Below are 25,704 nucleotides of genomic sequence, written 5' to 3'. Positions count from 1 at the left end.
TGATCCTCCCACCTCACCCTCCCATGTAGTTAGGACCACAGGCACATGCCACCACACCTGGCAATTTTTCGATTATTTGTAGAGATGAGATCTCCCTATGTTGCCAAGGCTGGTCTCAAACTCCTGTGCTCAAGTGATCCTACTACCTTGGCCTACCAAAATGTTGGGATTACAGACATAAGCCACCACACTTGGCCTTCATTTTCATTCATTCAACAAATATGTATTGACACATTCTACTCAGTACAAATTCGTGTATTATACATTCTATATTCTTATATGGAATATATATTTTTATAGAATATATTAAATGGAATATATAGACTATATTCCTGTATGGAATATAGGTATGGGGATAGTATTCACAAAACAAAAACAAAAAAAAAACCAAAAACTGAAGTACAAGGAGATGAGACTTTTGTTAAAATATCTTTTAATTTTACCGGCAAAATACATCAATGACTAATATATTCCCATATGGAATATATTCTTATTGGAATATATTCTTATATAGAATATATAGACTATGTATATATACATATGTGTATATACCTATATACATATATATATCTTGGAGATATAAAACTAATTGGGAATAATGTCATATATATAGATAGTAAGCATTTTTAAAAACATTTTAAAGACTCCAAACTATTCATTTCTATCCACCTATAAAAAACTAGCAATTAAACCTGTCAAATCACAGCCATCTTGCTTTACGCAGATTCAGAAACATGAGATCCTTTTACCTTTGAAACTCTAGTTTCAAAGCTGTTCTAAAGTGACTTGGTTTTAATTTATATACTTGCAGGGATAAGAAGTAGCTGTAGGGCCATAAAAATGTAAAGAATACAGTATCGTGCCCATACACAACTGCAAACACTTATTTTTAAGTGTTCGTAAAAGATAGTGGTCTTCAGAAACACCCCTTTTCAGATTGGCAAACTTTCAGAGTTCAAAAGTGCATGTATTACACTTTTATCCCCAACAAAGCTAGTAGCTACCCTCTAAAGCAGAGGTTAACATTTTCATTTTCCAAACCACAGAATGGATTATGATCCCATGTGCGCACTCCCATGGTTCCCTTCCCCAAGTTGTACGAAAAAATAAAGCAAATAATTCTGAGGTTTTAGGGGTAGTGGTATAGGGATAGTATTCACACACAAAAAAACTGAAGTACAAGGATATGAGACTTTTGTTAAAATATCTTTTAAAGTAATTTTACTGGCAAAATACATAAATGATTAACCAGTTTTAAAATAGTAAACATATTTATTTATTTATTTTTGAGACGGGGTTTCACTCTCTCACCAGGCTGGAGTGCAGTGGCATGATCTTGGCTCATTGCAACCTCCGCCTCCTGGGTTCAAGCGATTCTCCTGCCTCAGCCTCCCGAGTAGCTGGGACTACAGGCGCACACCACCACACCCAGCTAATTTTTGTATTTTTAGTACAGACAGGGTTTCACCATGTTGGCCAGGATGGTCTTGATCTCTTAATTTTGTGATCTGCCAGCCTCGGCCTCCCAAAGTGCTGGGATTACAGGTGTGAGCCACCATGCCCTGCCAAAATATTAAACTTACTAATACATTGTAATTTTTAGTACTTCTATAATTACTGCTTCATAAAAAAGTGGATTTTTCCAGCTCTCCAGTTCAGATGCTATTAACAGGTAATCAGATAGCACTGACTAAGTAGAAATAGATTGAGTAATACCTAAATTTAATGTATTTTAGCATATTGAAATGAGTATCATCAGCGTATATTTATCACTTTGTCTACACTTTATTAGGTGGCTTTAATGCTTGTCATTGACAAATGTTAACTTTCCTCACAAAACCTACAGTATTCACTTTTTTCCAGTATTTTTGCCTTCCTTATTAAAAATGTTTCTACCATCAAGAATTTAAAACAGAATCATGACATTGCAATCCAAACACTACCTTGGCTTGCCAGATTAGTCTACGTGTCAGTCCTTGGTGTAAAGCTATAATTCCAATTTCCAGCAAAGAAGTATCTCTGAATTCAAATGAGAATGACATTTCTATGGGAATAAATGTGAACTGTCTCACATTTAACCATTAAGAATTTACTCATACGTCATCATGATAACCTAATGTTAGACTGAGAATCACTGCTCTAGTGTGGCTCCAGAAGCTGTCAGTCAGGAACTACTGATACGATTTCACTTGTCCAATAATTTTATACTTCCATCTTGTAGTACAAAAACATTTTAATTTTGGCCTGATAAATGACTAAAACAATTGCCGGGGGAATTCAGAGAGACACGTTTCATTATTCAATTCCTAACTGAATTGACCCTCATTGATCCTCAGACTAATTTAGACACTTTTCAATAACATTCACAGTCAATCTCAAAGAGAATATTATTTTTGAATTCTTGCTATTGAAGTTAACATTTACATCTAAAAGAAAATCATCATCCTTATTGGACAAGTAGAACTCAAACAAACAAACAAAAAAACTCTAGTCATAATAATGAAAATACTGAGTTTCTGATGTACAAAGAGTAAAATATTCATATACTGGAAAAATGGTGCAGTATAAATGGGCAGAATTTCACTCTTTCTAGTAGGAAGTCAATAAATAATTGATGTATCAAAAAGTAGTGGTATAATCATACAATTTGGAAATATAAATTCTTCAACTACTAGAATTGAAAGAGGAAGTTTCTTCTGTCAATGTGAAAGAGGGACTGCCTCTTTTTTTGTCACAAGCCTTTTACAACTGTAAGATTTTTTAAAACTGTTTGCATATAATGTTTGAAGGTGGGAATGGGACCAGAGAGGCAACAATTTTACCTGGAGAAACAACCTCCCGAAACCATTTAGTAAGTAAAGTGAATACCATCACACCTAAACCCATTCACTGTTTTTATTTTTTTTTTGAGACATGTTCTCACTCTGTTGCCCAGGCTGGAGTGAGGTGACACGAACTCAGCTCACTGCAATCTCTGCCTCCCAGGTTCAAGCGATTCTCATGCTTCAGCCTCCTGAGTAGCTGGAATTACAACTGTGCACCATCGTGCCCAGCTAATTTTTGTATTTTAGTAGAGATGGGGTTTTGCCATACTGGCTAGACTGGTCACTGTTTTTATTTTATAATTAATTTTAGCTAAAGCATATGGGTTCATTTACAAAAATAAGTTTGGTCTTTTATTATAAATACTTCTAGTTGTAAAAAATTCATTTTCACATTTGAATGTCCTTGAAAGTATCCAAAGGATTCATTCTCCTTCTGCATTCTGCTTCTCAGAAAGTATTTTTGAGTTAGATCTGTTCCGAATTCTTTTTCTTTTTCTTTTCTTTTCAGAAGCAGATGATTGTGTGTCCGGTGCCTTTTTCTTTTTCTTCAAACAGCTAAGAGGATTGGGACCACTTATTTTCTTGCGCTTTTTTCTTCTACTCTGTTCAGTGTTTTTCACTAAACCCTGTTCCTCTTTGAGATGTTTGATACTTTCTTTCTCATGCACTGAGACAAGCTGACCTGACTCCACTGCTTTTACAAAGGCAATTGTTTTGGGAGAAGGTTTGTCCAAAACCATAGTGTTCTGAATAATAAACATGAGAGGAACTCCAGGCTTCTTTTTTACTTTCACAGACAAATTCTGATCCTATTTAAAAGAAAACAGAATTATTTAGTTCAAATGTCAATTAAGGTATCTTAAATAGGTTTTCAAGAACTGTATTAAAAATAAAAGAGATCACAGATTTTATTTTTCAAATGAGTAAGGCTCACTTATTCATTTGAGTAATGGGGGTATATTTTATGATAAAGGAAGAAAAACATAAAAACTGAGCACAGTGTTAGTAGCAGCTGTGTGAACCGGATTTATCGATACTCTAGAGCCAAAAATTACAAACTAATGCAAAGGTAAATGTGTTAGGTGGGTTTCTCCTGTTTCCACTCTAAGATATTCTTTGGAAAGGGTCAAGAATGCTTAAAGAGGTTAAAGGAAAAGAAACTGGGTAGTAATTAGCTACTCAGATTCTAAATTCAGCTCTGCCTCTGCGTAATTTTATAATTCTGATAATCAAATCTGTATGTATGTGAACTTAATATCACCCCCAAAAGTCTCTCTTCTCCTGCCTTCAAGAAGATGGGAATATTTTTCTTCAAAAGCCTGAAATATTTCATACTGTTGGTACAGTCTTAAGCAGTATGAACCATGACTTTGAGAAACAGTATGAAATACAGGAACATGAAAAAAGTTAACAGAATACAGGAACTTTGCTCTACTTATCTTCCCTTCAAGAACCCTACAACAAATCATCACATCTCATGTCAACAATTTCTTGTTTTAAAAAAAAGAAACTTCTGCCAGTGTCCAGCATGATGGCAAACACCTCTAATCCCAGGTACTCAGGAGCTGAGGTAGAAGGATCACTTTAGCCTAGGGGTTCGAGACCAGCCTAGGCAACATAGTGAGACCCTCAAGTCTCAAGAAACAAACAAAAAAAGCAAAACAAAGGAATCATTAAAAAAAACAAAACCCAACCTTCCACTACTAAAAAGAATATCAACATGCTTAAAGTTTTCCTCAAACTCTCAAATGACAATTGCTTTTACTGACTGCAAATTAACTTAGAAGCCTGTATTTTTAAAAGTCTAATCATTCTAACTTTTTTCTGATTATAAATAGCTCCATATGAAGTATAAATAGAAATGGTGAAAATTGCCTGTGGTTTTAAAAGTAGTATCACCTGTGTTGCCACAAAATAATGATGAGGATTTCCCTCTTCAACCATGGAAAGCAGACATTCTGATCCGCTCACTGCATTCTTGAAATGAGGACAATTTCGAACTTGGCATTTTTGTGCAATCAGTTTTGCTCCATATAAGTCCTTTCCCAATGTTTCTAGCTCTTTTAACACACATCTGAAAAGAAAAATTATAGCAGATACATTTCACTTGTTTACATAAAGTGTAAAAAACAATAGTCGATTTTTTCTTAAAATAAAACTATGCTGTTACAATCTAAATTTGTCATCTGGTAACCATTTACTTTAAAAGATGACTTGAAAAATGCATTTACCAAGTAGGAAGAACAACAGTTAAAATTTACTGAGCACTTATTATGTTCCATGTAGCATGCAAATTACTCTTTACATAAATTCTTGCTTAATCTCAAAGTAACCCTATGAAGTTAGGTCGCTTACCTTGAAATTATCCTTATTTTAGAGCACCCCATTCTGAGATTTCAAGTAACATGTCAAAGTTCAAGTAACTAGCAAGTGGTACCGAGACTTGCAGTTTGACAACAGCTCCCTTGTCCCAACCATAGCGTAATAAGCTTCTGCTTCAAGTACAAATTGGTATACTTTCAAAATATTTTCAATTCAGAACAGTAAAACTTCTCACATCATCAAGTTGTTTTTTAAAAAACATTTAGTCATAAGAGTTCCTCGACCCTAGCCAGCATTTGCCAGATTCTTTCTTGCTTCATCTCCTTTATCATCTTTCTGTTTCAAGAAGATTTTGCTTGCTTTAGTCATTAGACTTGACCTCTATTTTGAGTACTGCCAGCCTGTGGATGTCCTGCCATCAACTCTTCAAATTCACCATGTCTAAGATCAAACCACTTTCCTGTATCCAAATTTATCCTCCAAGACTTGCTATCTCTTTGAAATTACTATTTTCCCAGACACCCTAGATAGAAATCAGAAATCACATTTGACCTTCCTGCCCTTCTTCACCCATACTCCTACGCCATCAGCTGCTCAACCTATCTATCTCAGTAACGTAGCGTTTCTTTGGAGAACCCTTGGGTTCCTGCCTTTCCTCTCCCAGGTTTAGGCTCCACTTACTTCTTGATTAAACAACTGCAAAACAGATTCATGCCTTTGCTCTCTTGTTTCTCCAATTTACCCTTCACATCACTGCAGTTATCTTTTCTAAAATAAAACCCAGGCCTCATAACATTCTGCTGTTCTACTTCATCAATTAACTCCACACATCTTCAAACCTGAATATCAGTAAACTCTGTAGAGACCTAACTACTAGTGGCCAAGAAATATATTCCACTGAAAAACGAATTACCTGATTTCTTAAAAACATAAATTGCAAAATTTAAAGGGAGGGGAAACTGCTAAAATTTTAAAAAACTGCCTGGCATGGTGGCTCATGCCTGTAATCCCCATGCTTTGGGGGGCCGAGGTGGGTGGATCACCTGTGGTCAGGAGTTCAAGACGAGCCTGGTCAACGTGGTGAAACCTTGTCTCTGCTAAAAAAAATACAAAAATTAGTAGGACGTGGTGTCACATATCTGCAATCTCAGCTACTTGGGAGGCTGATGTAGGGAAATCACTTGAACCCGGGAGGCGGAGGCTGCAGTGAGCCATGAGCGCACCACTGCACTCCAGCCTGGGCAATAAAGTGAGACTCCATCTCAAAAATAAATTTTTTAAAAAAACTTAAGTGACATATAAATCAAATGTAATATATGTATTTAGTTTGAATCCTGATTTTTAAAAGCCTTCTTTATCTTTTCAAGATACATGCCAAAGAAGTGATAAATAACATGCTCCAAAGCAACGCATCAGTAAGGAGAGGTGAGGGATTCAACAAGATTGGCCATGTTAGTAACTGCAAAAGCTGGAGAGAGGTTTCATTATATTATTCTACTTTTGAGTTGTCTGAAAAATTCCAGAGTTAAAATAAATTGCTTAGAAAAATTGCTGTAGAATATAACTTTATGTGGCACTTCTCAAACTTTTAAATATCATAGCACTGTATTTAAAATGTTAATATTTCTATGGCACACAGGAGTATATGGACAAATTGCTTGTAGACAAAAGCAATCAATTCAGGAGCAAAGACTACTGAAGGATTTGTTAGGCCTAAAGACTAAGGGGATCAAAACTTTGGGGGTATCTGTAACCCAGCCGAGACCCTGCTTGAGAAATTCTGAACAAATACAGATAGCTGTTCATTAAGTAATGGTATGTGAGGAAAAGGAGACTATTAACACAGTATACACAGAAAAAGCCCATACTTTGTTATGGCTGTAGTTAGAGATGGGGGTTTCCTATGTTGCTCAGGCTCACCTCAAACTCCTAGACTCAGGCAACCCTCCTGTCTCAGCCTCCTGTGTAGCTAGGATTACAAGTGTGAGCCACCTTGCCTGGCTTAAAAGTCCATTCTTATGCTTGTGTGAGTGTGTATAAAGAACTGGATGGATGACACTGCACATGTTAACACTGATTATTCGTGAGTAGTGGTATTATGAGTCATTTTAATTTTCTTTTTTTGCTTTTTTAAAAGTAAATATTCTACAATGAAAAAACTACTAAATTTCTTAATAGTTCTTCATGGCCTAGCCTCAATTTGCCTTCTTCCTAGTTTCACTCCCAAATATATTCTGTGCTGCAACCTCTTTCCCAGGCATTTTATAACTCCATTTCGTGTGAAGAGGTCTCCACAACAAGAAGTGTCATTCTTTTCTGTCATTCAAAATAGTTCTTCCTCTCAGAATTGAACAAGTGAATGGGCTCAAATGTTATCTGAAATCTGTCACAATTCTCTCCTCTCTCCTCTTCATCCCAACAAGCTTCCATCCTAAGTGTTCCCACATTTCAATGAAGTGGGGAAACATCAGACCTAGAGTGAAAACACACACTGCAGACTGACTTATGCACTTTACTGGCCATGAGGGAGCAGTGTGTGGCATATAGGAGGTACTTAATAAAGCGAGTTGAATAAACAAATGTCCTTGGGCAGATTCCTTAATCTCAAGTACTGACTTTTTGCCCTGGACATCAAAGATGGTAACTCATAGGTTCACTGTGAGGCTTGCAGAGTTTGGTTTAAACTAAGAAAAGCTATGCAAATGACAGCAACCATTTGAAGACGGGTACACTTTGGATACCGAAAAATGCTCTAGTACACTATACTCGTTTGAGCTTACAGCAATCTTCTAAGCAGTTATCATCTTTATTTTACAAATGAGGAATCCGAGGCTCAGAGAGGCTAAATAACTTGACCGAAATCACAGAGCTGGTAGAACTGGGATCAAGATTCGAAGTCAGATCTCTCTGCTATAATGTGCTCTCATTCGCCAGGCTAACGACACGTGATATTCACAGGGCACTGTCCAATCTGCCTCTATTATAGGTATTCGCCTGACCACCTTCACCTCTCCACTTAACTGCCAACTCCACGTGGGCGGGGCGTTTTGCACCTCCTGAGCTCGCAATGAAGGTCTGTGAGCAACGGCCTCGCCTCTACAACACCCGACGGACCCTCTGTGCCTCCTCCCCAGCCCCCTGGGCCCACCTTGTGGTGCACAGCTGCGTCTCCCCCATGAGGTAGCGGGGCAGCTGCTCCCGCAGCTGGATGCGGCCCCGCAGCGCCGCCTGACAGAAGGTGCCGTCCAGCAGGATCTGGTACGGCTCGCGGACTCCGAAGTTGTTGCGGAAGAAGCCAAGATGCTTCTTGGCATGTTTCTGCCTTGTGATCTTCATGCCTGGCTTACCGGGACCGAGGCCACCGGACCAGGAAGCATCAGTAAACGCCTCACGCACGCCCCAGTACCCTCAATGCCAGTTTCACCCGGAAATGAAGCGCCTTTGGCCACGGAAGCAAACGCCTCTGTCTTCCGGGCCTGCCCATTGGTTTACGTCATGTCCAGACTAGCGCGCGCTTCCACCGCAGTGCCCGCGCTTAAAGGGGCGGACCCTTAGGGCGGAACTTGTGCGTACGCTGGAAAACCGCTGGGGTGCGCGATTCCGCACGGGGGCGCACATGCGCAGTCTGGGGCCACGGTAAAAGAAAATTACGAGAATACATTTAGCGTGTTACCTACGTTTCAGAGGCGCGTAGCAAGAGCTTCTCTGAAAGACTGGCAGTATAGTAGTAGTCAGTGATAATATTGAGCCTTAATATGTTCCAGACACTGTCCTAAGTGATTTACCTTACATTATTCCCCTGAATGTTTATAATTCCCAAGTGAAAGAAGGAAATGATATATTGGATAGCTATGAGTGGGGAGGTTTGTACTGGCTGCTTTCCCATAGAGAAATTAAGCACGTTCACGAAGGGCACGTAGTTTGTTAGTGTCTGGAACCCAGTTTTCGTGCCTGAAGTTCAAATGTTCTTGCTACACCACCATAGAAACTAACGTCACTCAGGAACCATTTGTCAGGGCAAAGGGTGCCACCATTTTGCATTTCCTCCTGCCTTAGGACCATCCTAAATCACTCGCATGGAGTGTTTTGGAAGAACTCTCAAGAGCTTCGTTTGCCTAGAGTCAGAATTCCTAACCTTGAGTCCTGGTTTTGCCACAAACCCAAGCCGTTTGATCTTGGGCAACTCCCGAAGAAAGCTGCGTTCAACTTCCTCACTGTCAAACTGGTTGTAGGTCTAGATAAGTTTCAAGTACTCTTTTTATATCCATGGTCTCTGACATAGGAAGACTACATACTGGGCCAGTAACAGGAAGGCACAAAGCTGACTGAAGGTTTAAAAATTACTTCGTCAATTTGATTAATGAGGAGAATGAATCAGAAAATTTCAATTTCTCCCGTGGCTAACTGTCGAGTATCCACTTCAAGGTAAAATAATCAAAGAATGGGGAGTATGGAATTTTGCATTTTTGTCCTGGCCTGGAATCTGTCCCAGATCTAGTTTTGGCTAAAGATTGAAAGCACCAGCACAGAAAATGATTTACAACGTGATTGAATGCATTGTTTGCATTTGGGGTTTTATTTCAATATATAGGTTTATGAAATTGGAATAAGATCTATAATGTTAGCCCTGACCTGAGTCCCAGCACATCACTTAGATGGTTGCTTTCATTTAAACTTAAAATGAATTTAGGAATTGGAAGCCATGAAAACTTTTGCAGGGTTGGATTCAAGGTCTTTGAGTGTAATTGCTCAGTACTTCTGAATTTGAATCCTCTTTTTATCCCTGTATGCCAACTCTCTACTCCAACTATGCGCCCACCACAGACAGAGAAACGAGATACCACCTGAGTCTTGCAAAACAGTTAAAACATTTTTTCTTAAATCGCCTCAGATTTATCTACCAGCTCCTTGGCCACTTTTCAGTACTAAGAAAAATGTGGTGCAGCACTAGGGATTTTAGTCTTATCTTAGTTTTTGCTGTCGTTTTTTAATTTACCAAGCTATAGCACATTTTTTCCCCAAGCTCTATGTATATGACAGTGCCAGTTTGCACCCTATCTTTATTATGAAAACATGAAGATGGTCTATAATGGTGATTATCAAGTTTAAAACAAAGTTTTCGGCCGGGCATGGTGGCTCATGCCTGTAATACCAGAACTTCGGGAGCCCGAGGCGGGAGGATCACTTGAGCCCAGGAGTTGGAAACCAGCCTGGGCAAAATAGGGAGCCCCTGTCTCTACTAAATTAAAAGAAGACAAAAAGAGAAAAAAATAGAGTTTTCTATTACAGCAGTGTTTCTCAAAACAAGGTCCTGGGATATGCAGAAAAAGCTCTTAGTGTGCTTGTTTAAAATGCCCATTTCTGATTCAGAATAAGTATTGAGGGAGAGGGGTACTATTCAAAGAGGAAGTGACATTTATTACAATCTCCCCAAATCATTATTATGCTCATTAGTGTTCCTGAAGGACCTTTTTTGTAATAAAGCATCGTTTATCCAATAAGATATTTTTATTAATTGGTCCACTTAATACACTTTTGTTTAGATGCCAAATGATCTGTAATGGAAAATCAATATTTAGCCACAACCAAGGCAGAAGCCAAATACTGCCATTATTGAGTGAACCATTTGGATATAAATTTAAATCTGAAATTTTATTTTGAAAGTTATGTCATTATTAAAATATTTAATATTCATTGAAATTTTTTTGACCTTATACTGAAGGAACAATAATTTATAACAGCATTGCTAGTTTTTAGCTTTTTTCTCAGGTCAGTCCACTGGACATTTTCCATGCCAAATAGAAATCCACATTCAGCTGGAGTAAGTAGGCGATTAATTTATTTTTCTTTATTTTTTATGTTCTTCATTTTATTATGTCTGGATCAAATATAGTTTTATAATATTATGCTGTTGTACATGATTTTGAAGTTTTTTTCTTCATGAAATTTTGATGAAGCCAAGTTGACATGAGAATAATTTATTTTTGAAACGTATGACTAATTCCCAAATAGGACTTTCTCATGAAAGATTCATGGCCTAAATGGAATTAAAGAGGTAAACATTAAATATAATTCATAAAGGTTACTTTGTTGAATTTCATCAATGTTAGTATAATTTTGTTTAATTTCGTAAATGTTAGACAATTTAGCTAACATATCTATTGTGGTATTATTCTTCCTTATATTCATATCTAAATATTTATAAACATTTGTTAACATTCATTAGCTCAAAAAAAATTTCTTCCTAACATTATCTAACATACTGCCTAAATAAATAATTTAGCTAAATAAATATTTTATGACAACTTAGGTAAAGCACTTTGTATTGAGGTCCTATGAGGCTCTTCGCTAAGATCCCCTAGGATAGGCTCCATCATGGAATGCCTTACTGTGAAATTTCAAATATGTCAGAAGGTGTTACAAAGGTCTGATATGGAGGCTGTCACTTTTTAAAATAATCTTTAAAATAAAATAAAATAACAAAAATCTTTATGTATTTCAAATTACAAAAATAACATATGCCTCTTAAAACAAATGGAACAACATGAAGATAGTAATTTCTTCTCCCCTTGCCCAGATAACACTTTGATGATGTATTATGTATCTCTTGGCAATGTTTCCATATTTACATATTGATATATCATATGCATATATATACAATTTAATATTTATGTAGAGATACTCTGTTATGCGAAATTGAATCATATTTAACAATTCTATACATTTTGCTTTTCTCACCTAACAATCCTGTAGAAATCCCTACACACATCTACCCAAAGTCAATTGGCAGAGTTCTCATTCATTATTTTTAATGGCTGCATGACATTTCTCACAAAACCACCAAATATAACATAATAGATATGACACAGACTATGAATTTTCACCCAATATCTCTTCTCTTCTTTGTAGGAATAGACTCCCGATTTTATTCTGGAGTGTAATGTGCCCAGATAAACAAATCCATTCCCCAGAATTCTTTTTTTTTCCTCTTCTTTTTGAGACGGAGTCTCGCTCTGTTGCCTATGGTGGAGTGCAGTGGCACAATCTCGGCTCACTGCAACCTCCACCTCCTGGGTTCGAGCGATTCTCCTGCCTCAGCCTTCCAAGTAGCTGGGATTACAGGCATAGGCCACCATGCCCGGCTAATTTTTGTATATTTAAGTAGGGACCGGGTTTCACTATGCTGGCCAGGCTGGCCAGGCTGGTCTCGAACTCCTGACCTCAAGTGGTCCGCTCACCTTGGCCTCCCAAAGTGCTGGGATTACAGGCGTGAGCCACAGCAGCCAGCCCATTCCCCAGCATTCTGTGCAGTTAGGTAGAACCACAGGATTAAGTTCTAGCCAAAGATATGTAAGTGTAAGTGTTGCATGGAATTCTGGGAAGCCGGCTTAAAGGAAGTCAACTTAGCTTGGCAGTGGGCACTTTTGTGTTTTATATCTCCTTCCTTCCTACTCCCTGGAATTTGGATGTGATAGCTTTAACTCCAGCAACCGATTTTAGACCATGAGGTAATTTTGAGAATGGAGGTCATTCACTTAACACTGGCAAAGCAGATAAGAGGAGCTTGGATCGCTCGCAACTGTGAAAGTGTCTTTCCAAACATAGACTTTCTACTTCTGGATTTCTTTTACATGAGAAGAAAAATAAACTTCTACCTTGGTTTTAAAAAAAAGTTATCATAAGTTTATTTTATATGTAGCCAAACTCAATGCTAAGTGATAGAGGAAGTTAAAACTACTTGCCAGAATTAGATAATTTTATATGAACAAATATGTTTGATGAGACCTTGATGTTAGCTGATGTCAGTCAATACCATTGCCCTTGCTTTGAACAGGTTCAAAATACTAGTTTATACGTTTCCTCTAAAAGGTGGAAAGTCTTCAAAGTTAAATAAACCAAATCTTTCTTTACATACTATAGAAACTGTCTTGACATTTGTTTCTCTTGAAAGTATAAACAATTTGATTTGAATTTGGTGTGTCAGTGGGATATATCTCCTGTTGAGAAAAGTTAGTTAAATATGAAGAGCCCCAGCTGCTTGGGTAAGGAACATCAAGGAAATGTTAGTGTCATCCAGTTGTCAATTAAAGAAAGCAAGCGGAATTCATGTATATAGGTCCTGCCAGTATCAGTGAGCTCTTCTTTCAGGTCAAATGACAAAGGAGAAGCTGTCTCTTAGAAAAAGATTTCAAGAGATTTCTGTTTCTCGAGGATATTTCTAAACTAGACAGTAAACAGGAAGTGCCCATCATCAGTTATCAGATGACTATTGTCGGATCACTATAAAATTAGACTAGCAAGTTTGCTTTCTGTAATAATTTATTTGGATGAAATCATACTTAGAACAAATACTGCCATGTTAGGTAAATTGAAAGAAATTTATTATTTCTCTAACAGATGTATGTATGTATGTATGTATTTATTTTTTTGAGACAGAGTCTCACTCTGTTGCCCAGGCTGGAGTGCAGTGGTGCAATCTCGCCTCACTGCAACCTCTGCCTCCCGGGTTCACGCGATTCTCTTGCCTGAGCCTCCTGAGTAGCTGGGATTACAGGTGCCCACCACCACGCCTGGCTGATTTTTGTATTTTTAGTAGAAACAGGTTTTCACCATGTTGTCCAGGCTGGTCTCAAACTCCTGACCTCAAGAGATCTGCCCACCTTGGCCTCCTAAAGTGCTGGGATTACAGGTGTGAGCCACCTCACCCAGCCCGTCTCTAACAGATTTAAATAGTGCTCTCCATTGGCATTTTACTACAAAATGTTTAATGGCATTAATTTAAATGGTGAAAATAAAAACTGGTAGAGCAGAGCAAAAAGTTAAGAAATAGTACCAGTGGCAAACATGTTTTACTGTAATGCAAAGCAAACTGCCATTTGAAATTTAATTATTATTCAAACTGATAGAGAAGTTCACACTAAATGGGTCTTTCATTTTAATCTATCAAAGCACTTTAGAAGATTAATGAATCTTTATAAAATTACTCTAGGTAACCAAATATTATTACTGTTACTTAAAGAAGTTTAAAGATTGGAAATTATGTCAGATTACAGCTTTAAAAGGATTTTCTAAAAAACACTATTTATATTTAACAAAATGTTGAAGACAACTCTTTCACTCATGGTTTTGTATATATTTTTAAGCAGCAGGAGGACTCAGGGCAGAAACTGAACTCCTGGTGGCAAGAAATTAAACATGCTTTCAATAATCCAGTAGAATATTATTTCAAAGTCTAGTATTTATAATTGAATTACACCAATATGAAGTATTAATTACATGATATTATACAAAATAAAATTCACTCTTACAACCCTCTCAAATTTTTTTTTACTGCAAGATTACTTTGTTTAAATATTAGTTGGTAAGTGATGAATCAAAATACTGGGATGAAAAGTCCAATGTCATTTTAAAAATTATTATTATTTTAGCAAACATACAGAAAATGACCACATGCTAATTCTTATGTGTAAATGAATATTATTTTCTTTTTATTGGCTCCAACTTTATACTCTCTGTAGTTTCTTTCATAACACTGAACAAATTACCTAGCTCTTCAAAGTATAACCTCCCATAGTCTTATTTCACATTTGTACACAAAAGGAGGCCTATGACTTAAATTGATCTCGATGAGACTAATGAGCAAGATCTTTTTTCTATGGCTGGGGGAGAGGTTTCCTTAAAAAAAACAAAACAAAAAGTGTATTGTTTCAATTGCTACTGTGAGCTTGAGATTATAGTGGTAGCCAGTCTTTGGTCAGAACCCAAACATGGCAGGAGACAGAGTCCAGAGAGTCATGAAGTAATGAAACTGGAGTCTTTATGCTGCTTCACTTGGAGTATGCCCTTCTCTAGACATCCAGATCCATGATAGCATATATTTCCCTCTTGTTTAAAATAATTTAAATTGGCAGGCTGAGCATGGTGGCTCACACCCATAATCCTAGCCCTTTGGGAAACCAAGGTAGGAGGATCACTTGAGCCCAGGAGTTCGAGGCCAGCCTGAGCAACATTGTGGAACTGGTTATCTACAAAAAGTACAAAAATTATTCAAGTGTGGTGCTGTGTGCCTGGAGTCCCAGCTACTTGAGAGGCTGAGGTGGGAAGTTCACCTGAGCCTGGGGAGGTTGAGGCTGCTGTGAGCCGAGATCGTGCCATTACACTCCAGCCTGGGCAACAAAGTAAGACACGGCAAGCATGTGCGTGTGCGCGTGCACACACACACACACATACACACACCCCACACATCTTTTGGCTCATCTGAATATAGAACGAGCCAGGTGAACCCCGAAATGTATACTCTCTGTTGTTAAGTTAGCACTCTCTATCGTAATAAAATGACATTTAACAACATTTAGGGGCTCATCTTTGGTGTCCTGACTCATTTTACTGCATTGAAAGGGGTTTAAGTGTCTTAGCCAAGTGAGGGAAAGCAGCTCCAATACTGGGTGGTTCTGAGGCGTGGAATGGTCACAGCCTGACTTTTACTGGGCAGTGTTTTTCTAGTGGGTAGAGTTATTATGCCACAAAAGCTGAACTAGTTAGACTGTTTATTTTTTATTTGCTCACTCAGGTGTGACAGGCTATCCTCTGCTTCCTGTCCCCAGGCAGTAATCACACATGGGCAGTGCCCACAGCTTAGTTTGGAAGGCCCTCATCAGCCTCTCTCTTTTTGCCTGTAACTAAATTAGAAATATTTCCAGCAATTGGAGAAGTATGCTAAAAACATTAGTTTCTGTGACAAAGAGAATGAAGAACATCTTGTTGCGAATACAAGATAAATTTATTTCATACAATAAATAAATATCCACAATGAAATTAATACCCACAATATTGAACTTCCTTATGGGAGGCCAGAAAGACAACTTAATGGTTGTGACCAACCATCTTTAAGTGATTAAATACATTCAGTTTCTGCTACAATCTGTTATTTACTTTCTTATGCATACTTCGGGTTTATTTTGTTCTTTTTTGTCTAGGATGTTAGAGAGCTTAGATGATGGATTTGACACATTTCCTTTTTCTAATGTAGGCAGTTAGCTATAAACTTCTTTCTCAGCACTGATGTATCTGTGCCCCACACATTTTAATATTTTATATTTTCATATTCATCTAGTTCAATTTGTGTGCATGTTTTAAAATTTTCCTGGAGACTTCCTCTTTGATCTGTGGATTAATATTATTAGAAGTATGTTGTTTAGTTTCCAAATATTCAGAAAATTTTGTTATCCTATGTTTTAATTCCTTCTTTAAATCTATTGTGATTTGAGAACATACTATGAATAATTTCAATTCAGAAATCATTTAATTTGTTGAGGTTTAAACTTGCTGAGGTTTGTTTATGGTTCAGGATATGACCTGTATATTCCATGGACACTTGAAAAAAGTGTGTATTTTCTACTTTGAGTGTTCCATAAATGCTGATTTGATCCTGTTGGTTGATGGTATTGTTGAGTTCCTTATATCCTATTGATTTTCTCCATAGTTGTTTTATCCATTGTTGAGAGAGGGAGTTGACATCTCCAACTATAATTATGGATTTGCCCATTTTTTCCTTTCAGCTCTATGAGATTTTTCTTCACATAGGTTCTGATTTCTGTTGGGGCATACACATTGAGAATTCTCATGTGTTCTTTGTGATTGATCATTTTATCATTATTTGATGTCTCCTTCTGTCTCTGATTATTTTCTTTTCTCTGAATTTTGCCTTATTTGATATTAATATAGCCACTCCTGCTTTCTTTTGATTAGTGGTTACATGATATATTTTTCCATCGTTTTACTTTCTTTGTACTTATATTACTATGTTTGAAGTGAGTTTCTTATAGACAGCCTATGGATAGATCATGTTTTTATCCATTTATTCATTCATCCAATTGTTTTCCTTTAATTGGTATATTTAAAACATTTATATTGGCTAGGTGCGGTGGCTCATGCCTATAATCCCAGCACTTTGGGAAGCTGAGGCGGGCGGATCACCTGAGGTGAGGCGTTCGAAACCAGCCTGGCCAACATGGCAAAACCCCGTCTTTACTAAAAATACAAAAATTAGCTGGACAGGATGGTGGGTGCCTGAAATCCTAGCTACTCAAGAGGCTGAGGCGAGAGAATCGCTTGAACCTGGGAGGTGGAGGTTGCAGTGAGCCAAGATCACACCATTGCACTCCAGCCTGGGTGACACAGGGAGACTCTGTCTCAAAAAAAAAAAAAAAAAAAATTTAACATAACTATTAATATATTTGAGCTTAAGATTGCCATTTAAGTTATTTTTTATTCATTCTCTCTGTTTTCATTTCTCTCTTTTCTTTTTCTTCATTCGTCTGGGTTATTTGAACATTTTAAATAGTATATTGATTTATTTACGTTATTTTGAGTGTATCTCTTTGTAAAGCTTGGATGAGGTCACCATAAAAGAGAACAAAAATAGGGGAAAGAAGATGTTCAAAGTCTAAATTTGGTGCTCTTCAATATTTAAAGGTTGAAAAGGGGTAGAAAAATCAGCAATGGGAACTGAGAATAAAGGAGGTAGCCAGTGAGATAGGAATGAAATTAGGAACCGAAGTGACAGAAATGTCATTGCTTCTGGGCCCTTTCTTGTCAAGGTGATCATACTGATTTCTAATTCAAATTCTTCATATTCTCTGGCTCTCTCTCTCTCTCTCTCTCAGTTGTACCTCTTACATCTAGTGTATTTCATGAAGAGGGCCCACATGAACTGTCTCAGGACAGATGAAAATAACCCATTGTAGTATGTTTAGCACACGTGGCTGCAAAACCTTAGTTGGATATTTTCAAGGACAAAAAAATTGCAAAATATTTTAAACTTTACTTTGTAGTTTTACTGTTATGAGGATATTGGTATTTCAATTCTGAAACAAAACTGTGTTATGTATGTTGTAGGATAAAGCAATAAATAAATGTATTATTGTTTATAAGTAGCCTCACTGTTTTCTAATGCTCATCATTCCAGCTACCTAGTGGTAGGCAAAAACCTCCAGTCTGGTTCTTCCATGCGAGATTTTCTTTCTTCTTTTTGTGAATGTTCTGTTACCAATTTCTAGTGATTTTACCAGGATCAACCTTTAAAACCTCTAAATTTGTGGACTTTCTGTGTGACCTAGGGTTTGGTGTATTTTAATAAATATTTCATATACACTTGAAATGAGTGGATATTAACTTTTCATTTTGTAGTGTTAAGAATTTGTAACATGTAACTATTTCTCCTCCCAGATTGAAATATAACACCAGATCCCAATGACAAAACAACAAAAAACTTCAGGGCAGGATATGCCGTTTATTGATTTAACTATTTCATCAGTTCTGTATACATATTGATTGAATAAACATTTCAAAAATAAGGGATAGGAAAAAAGTCATTTGGAAGTAGAAAAGAATGTTTTAAATTACTTATCTAAAATGGCTTCTTACAGTTGTCATATATTCTTTTAAGGACTTGAGATGTGTATTTCAGAGTAATGTGTCATAAATCAGCGTGATTTTTAGAAAATATATTGTGTATCATCCTTCAACAATACCTCAAATAACTTCTTTGGTACTTTACCCAGGTAAATCTCTACATGAAGCTAATAGCAAAAGGCTACTATTTCTGGTAATTCTGATAAAAGTTTCTATGTCTTAATTTCTATATAATCTAAGTGGTTACAAGCAGTTATCTAAAATTACGTAAAACAAGCTGTGCAATACTGGCTCATCGCTAATTAACAGAATAATGTCGGACAAATCACTTATCAGTTTTCTAATATGCATAATGCGAGTTAGTACAGCACTTCATTGCAAGATCAGAAATGAAAGCATTTTTACATAAGAGACACTACAGAAATAATGCGAACTGTAATGCTATTATGACGGTTTGCCTAATGGTGAATGATTAAACATTTAAAAAGTTTACTTTCATCTTAGATCATTCCATCGGAAAGAGGTCGAAAATGTACAGTAGGCATGCACAAAGGATACCGCCTGGAAAGAAGGTAAAACTGGAAAACAGGAGGGAGGCGGGGCCCAATTTTGGCTTCTCCTTCCATCTCCGCCCCTCGAACGCCGGCCTGCGAGTGACGTCACGCGAGACTTGTACTTCCGCTTCCGGTAACTCACGTTTCTCTTTCTTCCTGTCTGCTTGGAAAGATGGCGTCCCGCAAGGAAGGTACTGGCTCTACTGCCACCTCTTCCAGCTCCACCGCCGGCGCAGCAGGGAAAGGCAAAGGCAAAGGCGGCTCGGGAGATTCAGCCGTGAAGCAAGTGCAGATAGATGGCCTTGTGAGTGCTGTTCCTTTTCCTCTGGCCCACGTGGGGAGCGCAGTTCCCAGCCCAGTCCCACCAGACGTACTTTCTAGCATTCTACCCCTCGGGCTTGGTGTGGCTGGGCTAAAGTTTTTCCCTAGTACCTTTCTCTTTCATCTTCACTTTTTGTTCAGGAGACGCGACAACCTTCTCTTGTCTTCTAACGGGACAGTTGGGGCTTCAGGAAGGGGACTGAGAATAGGGGTGTGAGTGACAGGTTCCTGGGGTCTTGTTTTGAAATGACCGGTGGGGAGATTTGGAGAAAGACTCCTGGAGACCAGCAGCTAACGAAGGTGTCGGGAAGGATTTAGGGACCTAGTAGGGCTCTGGGAAGGAGAGAGTAAGGAAACTCCACTGATTCCCTGCTGGGATCTGACATCTATAACGTTCCAAGTGGAGATGTACTTTGTAGCCACTCTTTTGAGCCTGTACTTCGGCGCTTTATCTGAAACCGTATAATTTAGAATACTCTTTTGTAGTGTTCATTCTGAAAAACATAAAAGAATATCAAAGAGAAGGGCCTTAAATGTATTTAGTAGTTAAGGTTCATGAACTAGGACATCCAAGGAAATTCTTGATAAGGAAATGGACTTAGCTGGGAAAAGGAAAATCTAGAATGAGAAATTTTATTTCTGTTGTTTCGAAGCAAAATGCATTTATATGACGTTCTAGTTTTAAAAGTATCCTTCCTGCCCTCTTTTTAAAAAGCATCCTCTCTTCCTTTGATTTTTTTAAAGGTTATTTCCTATTAATGCAGATCTTAGATATTTGTAATAAGAAAGTACTTTTAAATTCATGTGAAAATTGTAATTGCAAGCGGGTATTTTTAAGTGGAAACTGTTGATAATTTAAACCCAGCATATAATTGAATCTGTTGAACTGGATACAAGAGTGTAGCCTGGTGGTTAAGAGCTCATTCAGTCTTCTAGGCTCTTCCACTTAACCAGCTCTGTGACTTTAGGCAAGTTAGCCTTTCCAGGCTTTGCTTTCCTCATCTGTCAAGTGGGAATGAGAAGTATCTGTATCATAGAGTTGTTTGGATTAAATGAAAAAGTTTATGTGGTGACCTGTAGTACAGTGTAATCACTTAATGTTAATTATGATTATTATTATGAGTTTAATGTCTGTGGTTAGCAGAGTTTGAAAGATGCAGGCAAGAGATTAACTTTGGAATGTTTTGTTCTAAATGTCACTTGTGTAATACTTTGAAAATGCAGGCCGGGCGTGGTGGCTCACCGCTGTAATCCCAGCACTTTGGGAGGCCGAGGCGGGTGGATCAGGAGGTCAGGAGTTCGAGACCAGCCTGACCAACATAGTGAAACCCCGTCTCTACTAAAAACACAAAATTAGCCGGGCATGTTGGCACGCGCCTGTAATCCCAGCTACTCAGGAGGCTGAGGCGGGAGAATCGCTTGAACCTGGGAGGCGGAGGTTGCAGTGAGCCGAGATTGTGCCACTGCACTCCAGCCTGGGCAATAGAGCGAGCCTCCGTCCAAAAAAAAAAAAAAAAAAGAAAATGGAGTACTATCTGGCCTGTGTACTGGCACTGTGGCTTTCCCTGGCTCATGGGAGGCAGATGTGTGTTCAGGAATAAGTGACGTATCTTTAGAGATTGCAAATCTCTAAAGTTAGTGGGTGGACTTAGATTACACTTTTTAAAATAAGTACCACTTATGCACTTGGGAAATGTTTATTTCTTAGAAACATATTTCTTATTAAATTTGCTATGTCACAACAGCACTCTTTGAATCACTTAGTTTCCAGAGTTGAAAAAGGCAACAGGTCGTTGGCATAAATCTATTTGGAGATCATTTATTTAGCAAATATTTTAGGACATTCTGTTAAGTGCCAAATACTATCTAACACAGGGCAGTGGTAAAAGCACTTCAGTAACAATGTCCTGGCAGCTTTAAGAGGGATTGTTGTATTAAACAGAGACCTGCAGGTGGAGATGGACTGGATCACTTCAGGTTTCACAAATAGGCAGTGGTGCTTAGGAAGGTCAAGAGAATGGTTCTCAATTTTTTGGACTCAGAAATTACTATTTTTTATCAGCTCTCTCAGAATTGTTTAATGCTAAGGAACCAATTAGTCCTTCTCACAGGAGATTGGTTTATATACATGTAAATGTTGATTTACTCATTTACTGTGGAAGACATAACCTTTTCAGTGGTGAAAACGCTCATATCTACCACCAAAAAGACCCTTTTGATTACCAAAGCACCTTGGAAATCGAATAAAAAAAAATCAGAAGCTTACCAGTGACTCCAAAATCTATCATAATAAGAGCAGTAAAGGATTATTTTACTTGAGAGTTATTTATATCCAGATTCTTGACGAACTTAGTAAATTATCTCTTTTTCACAGTGGTGGGTACCTCTGTGCTTTTGTTCTCCACCGGTTGGGTAGATATTAACAAAATAAGTTCCTAACAACTTTCCCCCTTTTTGGACATCTGCCTTTCTGTCATTTATATAGTTTTAGGCAGCTAGATTATATTGCAGTTGGAAGGTTCTTTTATCTTGGTTGCTCATTTTTTAATGGTGAATGTTTTCCAGTTACCATAAATCATGTAGGGAACATTTAAATGGTATGTTCTTTATGCCTTTTACATTGTTAATACAGGGAATACTGGTTACTCTAAATTTTATTAATGGATTATTGCAGATGGAGTAACCAAGAATCATCCAAGTTGCATACTATCTCCACATGATGATAGGTATACCCACGTTTGCCCAGATACAATTTAAAAAAAACTCCTTCCTTAAACTCTTCTCTCTCTCTCTCTTTCTTTTTTCTTTTCTTTTCTCTCTCTTTCTTTCTTTCTTCATTTCTGTCTTGATGACTTGATGAACAGTGTTACTCTTAGGAAAGCAATATTACGTACTAGCCAAGAGAATCTTGACGACAGACTTGGATTCAGATCCTTATTCCAGCAGTAAGCATGACCTTGGGGAAGTTATTAAATTTTCTTATTTATTTATTTATTTATCGATCATTCTTGGGTGTTTCTCGCAGAGGGGGATTGGGCAGGGTCATAGGACAATAGTGGAGGAAATGTCAGCAGATAAACAAGTGAACAAAGGTCTCTGGTTTTCCTAGGCAGAGGACCCTGCGGCCTTCCGCAGTGTTTGTGTCCCTGGGTACTTACGATTAGGGAGTGGTGATGACTCTTAACGAGCATGCTGCCTTCAAGCATCTGTTTAACAAAGCACATCTTGCACCGCCCTTAATCCATTTAACCCTGAGTGGACACAGCTCATGTTTCAGAGAGCACAGGGTTGGGAGTAAGGTCACAGATCAATAGGATCCCAAGGCAGAAGAATTTTTCTTAGTATAGAACAAAATGAAAAGTCTCCCATGTCTACTTCTCTCTACACAGACACGGCAAGCATCCGATTTCTCAATCTTTTCCCCACCTTTCCCGCCTTTCTATTCCACAAAACCGCCATTGTCATCATGGCCCGTTCTCAATGAGCTGTTGGGTACACCTCCCAGACGGGGTCGTGGCCGGGCAGAGGGGCTCCTCACTTCCCAGTAGGGGCGGCCGGGCAGAAGCACCCCTCACCTCCCGGATGGGGCAGCTGGCCGGGTGGGGGGCTGACCCCCCCCCCAACTCCCTCCCGGACGGGGCGGCTGGCCGGGCGGGGGGCTGATCCCCCCACCTCCTTCCCGGACGGGGCGGCTGGCCGGGCGGGGGGCTGAACCCCCACCTCCCTCCCGGACGGGGCGGCTGGCCGGGCGGGGGGCTGACCCCCCCACCTCCCTCCCGGACGGGGCGGCTGGCCGGGCGGGGGGCTGACCCCCCCCACCTCCCTCCCGGACGGGGCGGCTGGCCTGGCGGGGGCTAACCCCCACCTCCCTCCCAGACGGGGTGGCTGCCGGGCGGAGATGCTCCTCACTTCCCAGACGGGGTGGCTGCCGGACGGAGGGGCTCCTCACTTCTCAGACGGGGCGGTTGCCAGGCATAGGGTCTCCTTCTCAGACGGGGCGGCCGGGCAGAGACGCTCCTCACTTCCTAGATGGCATGGCGGCCGGGCAGAGACACTCCTCACTTTCCAGACTGGGCAGCCAGGCAGAGGGGCTCCTCACATCCCAGACGATGGGCGGCCAGGCAGAGACGCTCCTCACTTCCCAGACGGGGTGGTGGCCGGGCAGAGGCTGCAATCTCGGCTCTTTGGGAGGCCAAGGCAGGCGGCTGGGAGGTGGTTGTAGCGAGCTGAGATCACGCCACTGCACTCCAGCCTGGGCACCATTGAGCACTGAGTGAACGAGACTCCGTCTGCAATCCCGGCACCTTGGGAGGCCGAGGCTGGCGGATCACTCGCGGTTAGGAGCTGGAGACCAGCCCGGCCAACACAGCGAAACCCTGTCTCCACCAAAAAAATACGAAAACCAGTCAGGCGTGGTGGCGCGCACCTGCAATCGCAGGCACTCGGCAGGCTGAGGCAGGAAAATCAGGCAGGGAGGTTGCAGTGAGCCGAGATGGCAGCAGTACAGTCCAGCTTTGGCTCGGCATCAGAGGGAGACCGTGGAAAGAGAAGGGAGAGGGGAGAGGGAGGTTATTAAATTTTCTAGGCCTCAGGTGTATCCTTTGTAAAACAGGGATGATGATAAAGTAGTAACTCATAAGGGTTGTGAGAATGAAATTCCGAGGTATTTAAAGTGTTTAGTATAGTACCTGTGTCATCGTAAACACTCAGATTACTGTGTCTTTGCCACTCTCATCCTTATTAATGTTTCTCAAATCATTTCGAATGCTAACTTTGCTAATGTAGATTGGAATTGTAGAAAGAGCACTTCAGTGCTCCTGGTAATCAGGAGACATGCATTCCAGTCTGCATCCACCAGTAACTAACAACACTTCTATGATTGTTTTACTCCAAAGGTACATTTTCTCATCCACAAAATGATTGCCACTATCCCTATCAGTTTTCATGGTTTATAGTTTCTTTCTTTTGCTTTCATACCTGAATCCTGAGGGTTCTTATTGGTGTGTGACCCCAGTCAATCACTATCCTTCCTTTTAGGCCACTTACTCCTTACCTTTTATGTTTCTTCTCCATCTGTGCATATTGGAGTGCCTCATGGTTTAGGTTTTGGCTTTTCTTTTAGTCTCTGCTTGACATAGGTAGTGTAACGAAGTTGATAAAAGTACATGCTCTGGAGCCAGACTGCTTGGATTTGAATCCCAGCTCTGAAATTTGCTGCATGACATTGGGCAAGTCTTTGTGCCTCATTTTCCTCATCTGAATTGTTTTGAGACTTTAAATGGATTGAATATATGTCAATAACTAGAACAATGTCTGGGACAGAATAAGTCACCATTTAAGCTTTGCTGCTGCTTTATTTGCAGTAATTATAGTAGTATTCTTTAAGGTATTCTTATCTGTGCTCACGGCTTTAAATATTTATATTCTAATAAGTCCTAGATTTATATTTCTGCCAGTAATGGCTCTTGAATGCCTCTCTTGAATACCCATTGCCTGTTTGACGTCACTATTTGGATATCTCATATAGGCATCTCATATTTAACATGTACAAAATAGAATTATAGACTTGTTCTTCTCCCTACTTTCCATCACAGCACCCTATATTTCTTTCTAGAATTTTCCACAGCCTGTAACTATCTTGTTTGTTTTCTTCTTTGTTTTCCTCATCAGAATGTATGCTACTGAGGGCAGGGACTATGCTTTTTCACCTGTTTTATCTCTAGTGCTGAACCTGTTAATTCACAAAGTAGGATAAATGAATGAGTATATTCCATTTTATTATTTATACTAATTTATGTTCTAATATCTTATATAGGTTATTTTAATATTGTTTTCCCCTGCCTTCTTCAGTCTACCATTCGTACTTTTATTAAAACGTTTGTTTAACGTGAACATTCAGATTTTAACTTCTTTCCTTAGATGTTTTCAGTGACTTTCCATTGAATTGAAGGACCAAAATGTTGTTCTTGTTTCTTGCATTTATGTTCAGGTTTATTTCCTTTCTTTCCAAGCTTTGTAGGAACTGTACATTCCAGCCACTCAGACTACTTAGTTTTTTCTTTAATAAGTCATACTAAAGGCCAGGTGTGGTGGCTCACGCCTGTAATCCCAGCACTTTGGGAGGCCAAGGCAGGCAGATCACGAGGTCAGGAGATCAAGACCGTCCTGGCTAACATGGTGAAACCCTGTCTCTACTAAAAATACAAAAAATTAGTCGGGCGTGGTGGCGGGCGCCTGTGGTCCCAGCTACTCAGGAGGCTGAGGCAGGG

The 25,704-nt window shown here is 39.1% G+C and overlaps 2 protein-coding genes and 1 long non-coding RNA gene across 5 annotated transcripts in view; 2 read left to right on the top strand and 1 right to left on the bottom strand.

The window, feature by feature from the left end:
• Window positions 1-416: 416 nt before the first annotated feature.
• On the bottom strand, window positions 417-8,653 carry UTP23 (UTP23 small subunit processome component). The gene is made up of 3 exons (XM_519915.9): window positions 8,296-8,653; window positions 4,725-4,899; window positions 417-3,634 (listed from the first exon to the last, which is right to left on the bottom strand). The coding sequence occupies exons 1-3, from the start codon at window positions 8,481-8,483 to the stop codon at window positions 3,248-3,250; spliced, it is 750 nt and encodes a 249-aa protein (XP_519915.3). The 5' UTR covers window positions 8,484-8,653; the 3' UTR covers window positions 417-3,247.
• Window positions 8,654-8,698: 45 nt separating this feature from the next.
• On the top strand, window positions 8,699-19,132 carry LOC134810908 (uncharacterized). Its single transcript, XR_010159658.1, has 3 exons — window positions 8,699-8,783; window positions 9,430-9,572; window positions 19,065-19,132. It is a non-coding gene; the product is annotated as an uncharacterized LOC134810908 (long non-coding RNA).
• Window positions 19,133-19,227: 95 nt separating this feature from the next.
• EIF3H (eukaryotic translation initiation factor 3 subunit H) overlaps window positions 19,228-25,704 on the top strand; it is a 110,376-nt gene continuing 103,899 nt past the window's right edge. Inside the window, exon 1 of one of the 3 annotated variants that reach the window (XM_519914.9) lies at window positions 19,228-19,418. In XM_519914.9, the coding sequence (XP_519914.2) occupies window positions 19,287-19,418 (132 nt within the window). In that variant the 5' untranslated portion in view covers window positions 19,228-19,286. The remainder of the gene's footprint in view (window positions 19,419-25,704) is intronic. The other 2 variants (XM_016959796.3, XM_016959797.3) reach the window with 2 other exon arrangements.

Source organism: Pan troglodytes, chromosome 7, assembly GCF_028858775.2.
Source record: "Pan troglodytes isolate AG18354 chromosome 7, NHGRI_mPanTro3-v2.0_pri, whole genome shotgun sequence".
In the NCBI taxonomy this organism is placed as follows: domain Eukaryota; kingdom Metazoa; phylum Chordata; class Mammalia; order Primates; family Hominidae; genus Pan; species Pan troglodytes.
Note: the sequence above shows the minus strand (reverse complement) of the source record. Positions and strands in the feature narration are given on the sequence as shown.

What these genes read in the sequence shown, in the direction of transcription:
- UTP23 (XM_519915.9), bottom strand. Translation starts at nt 8,483, where the DNA reads ATGAAGATCACAAGGCAGAAACATGCCAAGAAGCATCTTGGCTTCTTC. An exon ending in ACGCAGCTGTGCACCACAAG is followed by an intron (nt 4,900 to 8,295) that starts GTGGGCCCAGGG and finishes TTTTCTTTTCAG; the next exon opens with ATGTGTGTTAAAAGAGCTAG. An exon ending in ATTATTTTGTGGCAACACAG is followed by an intron (nt 3,635 to 4,724) that starts GTGATACTACTT and finishes TCTTTTAAATAG; the next exon opens with GATCAGAATTTGTCTGTGAA.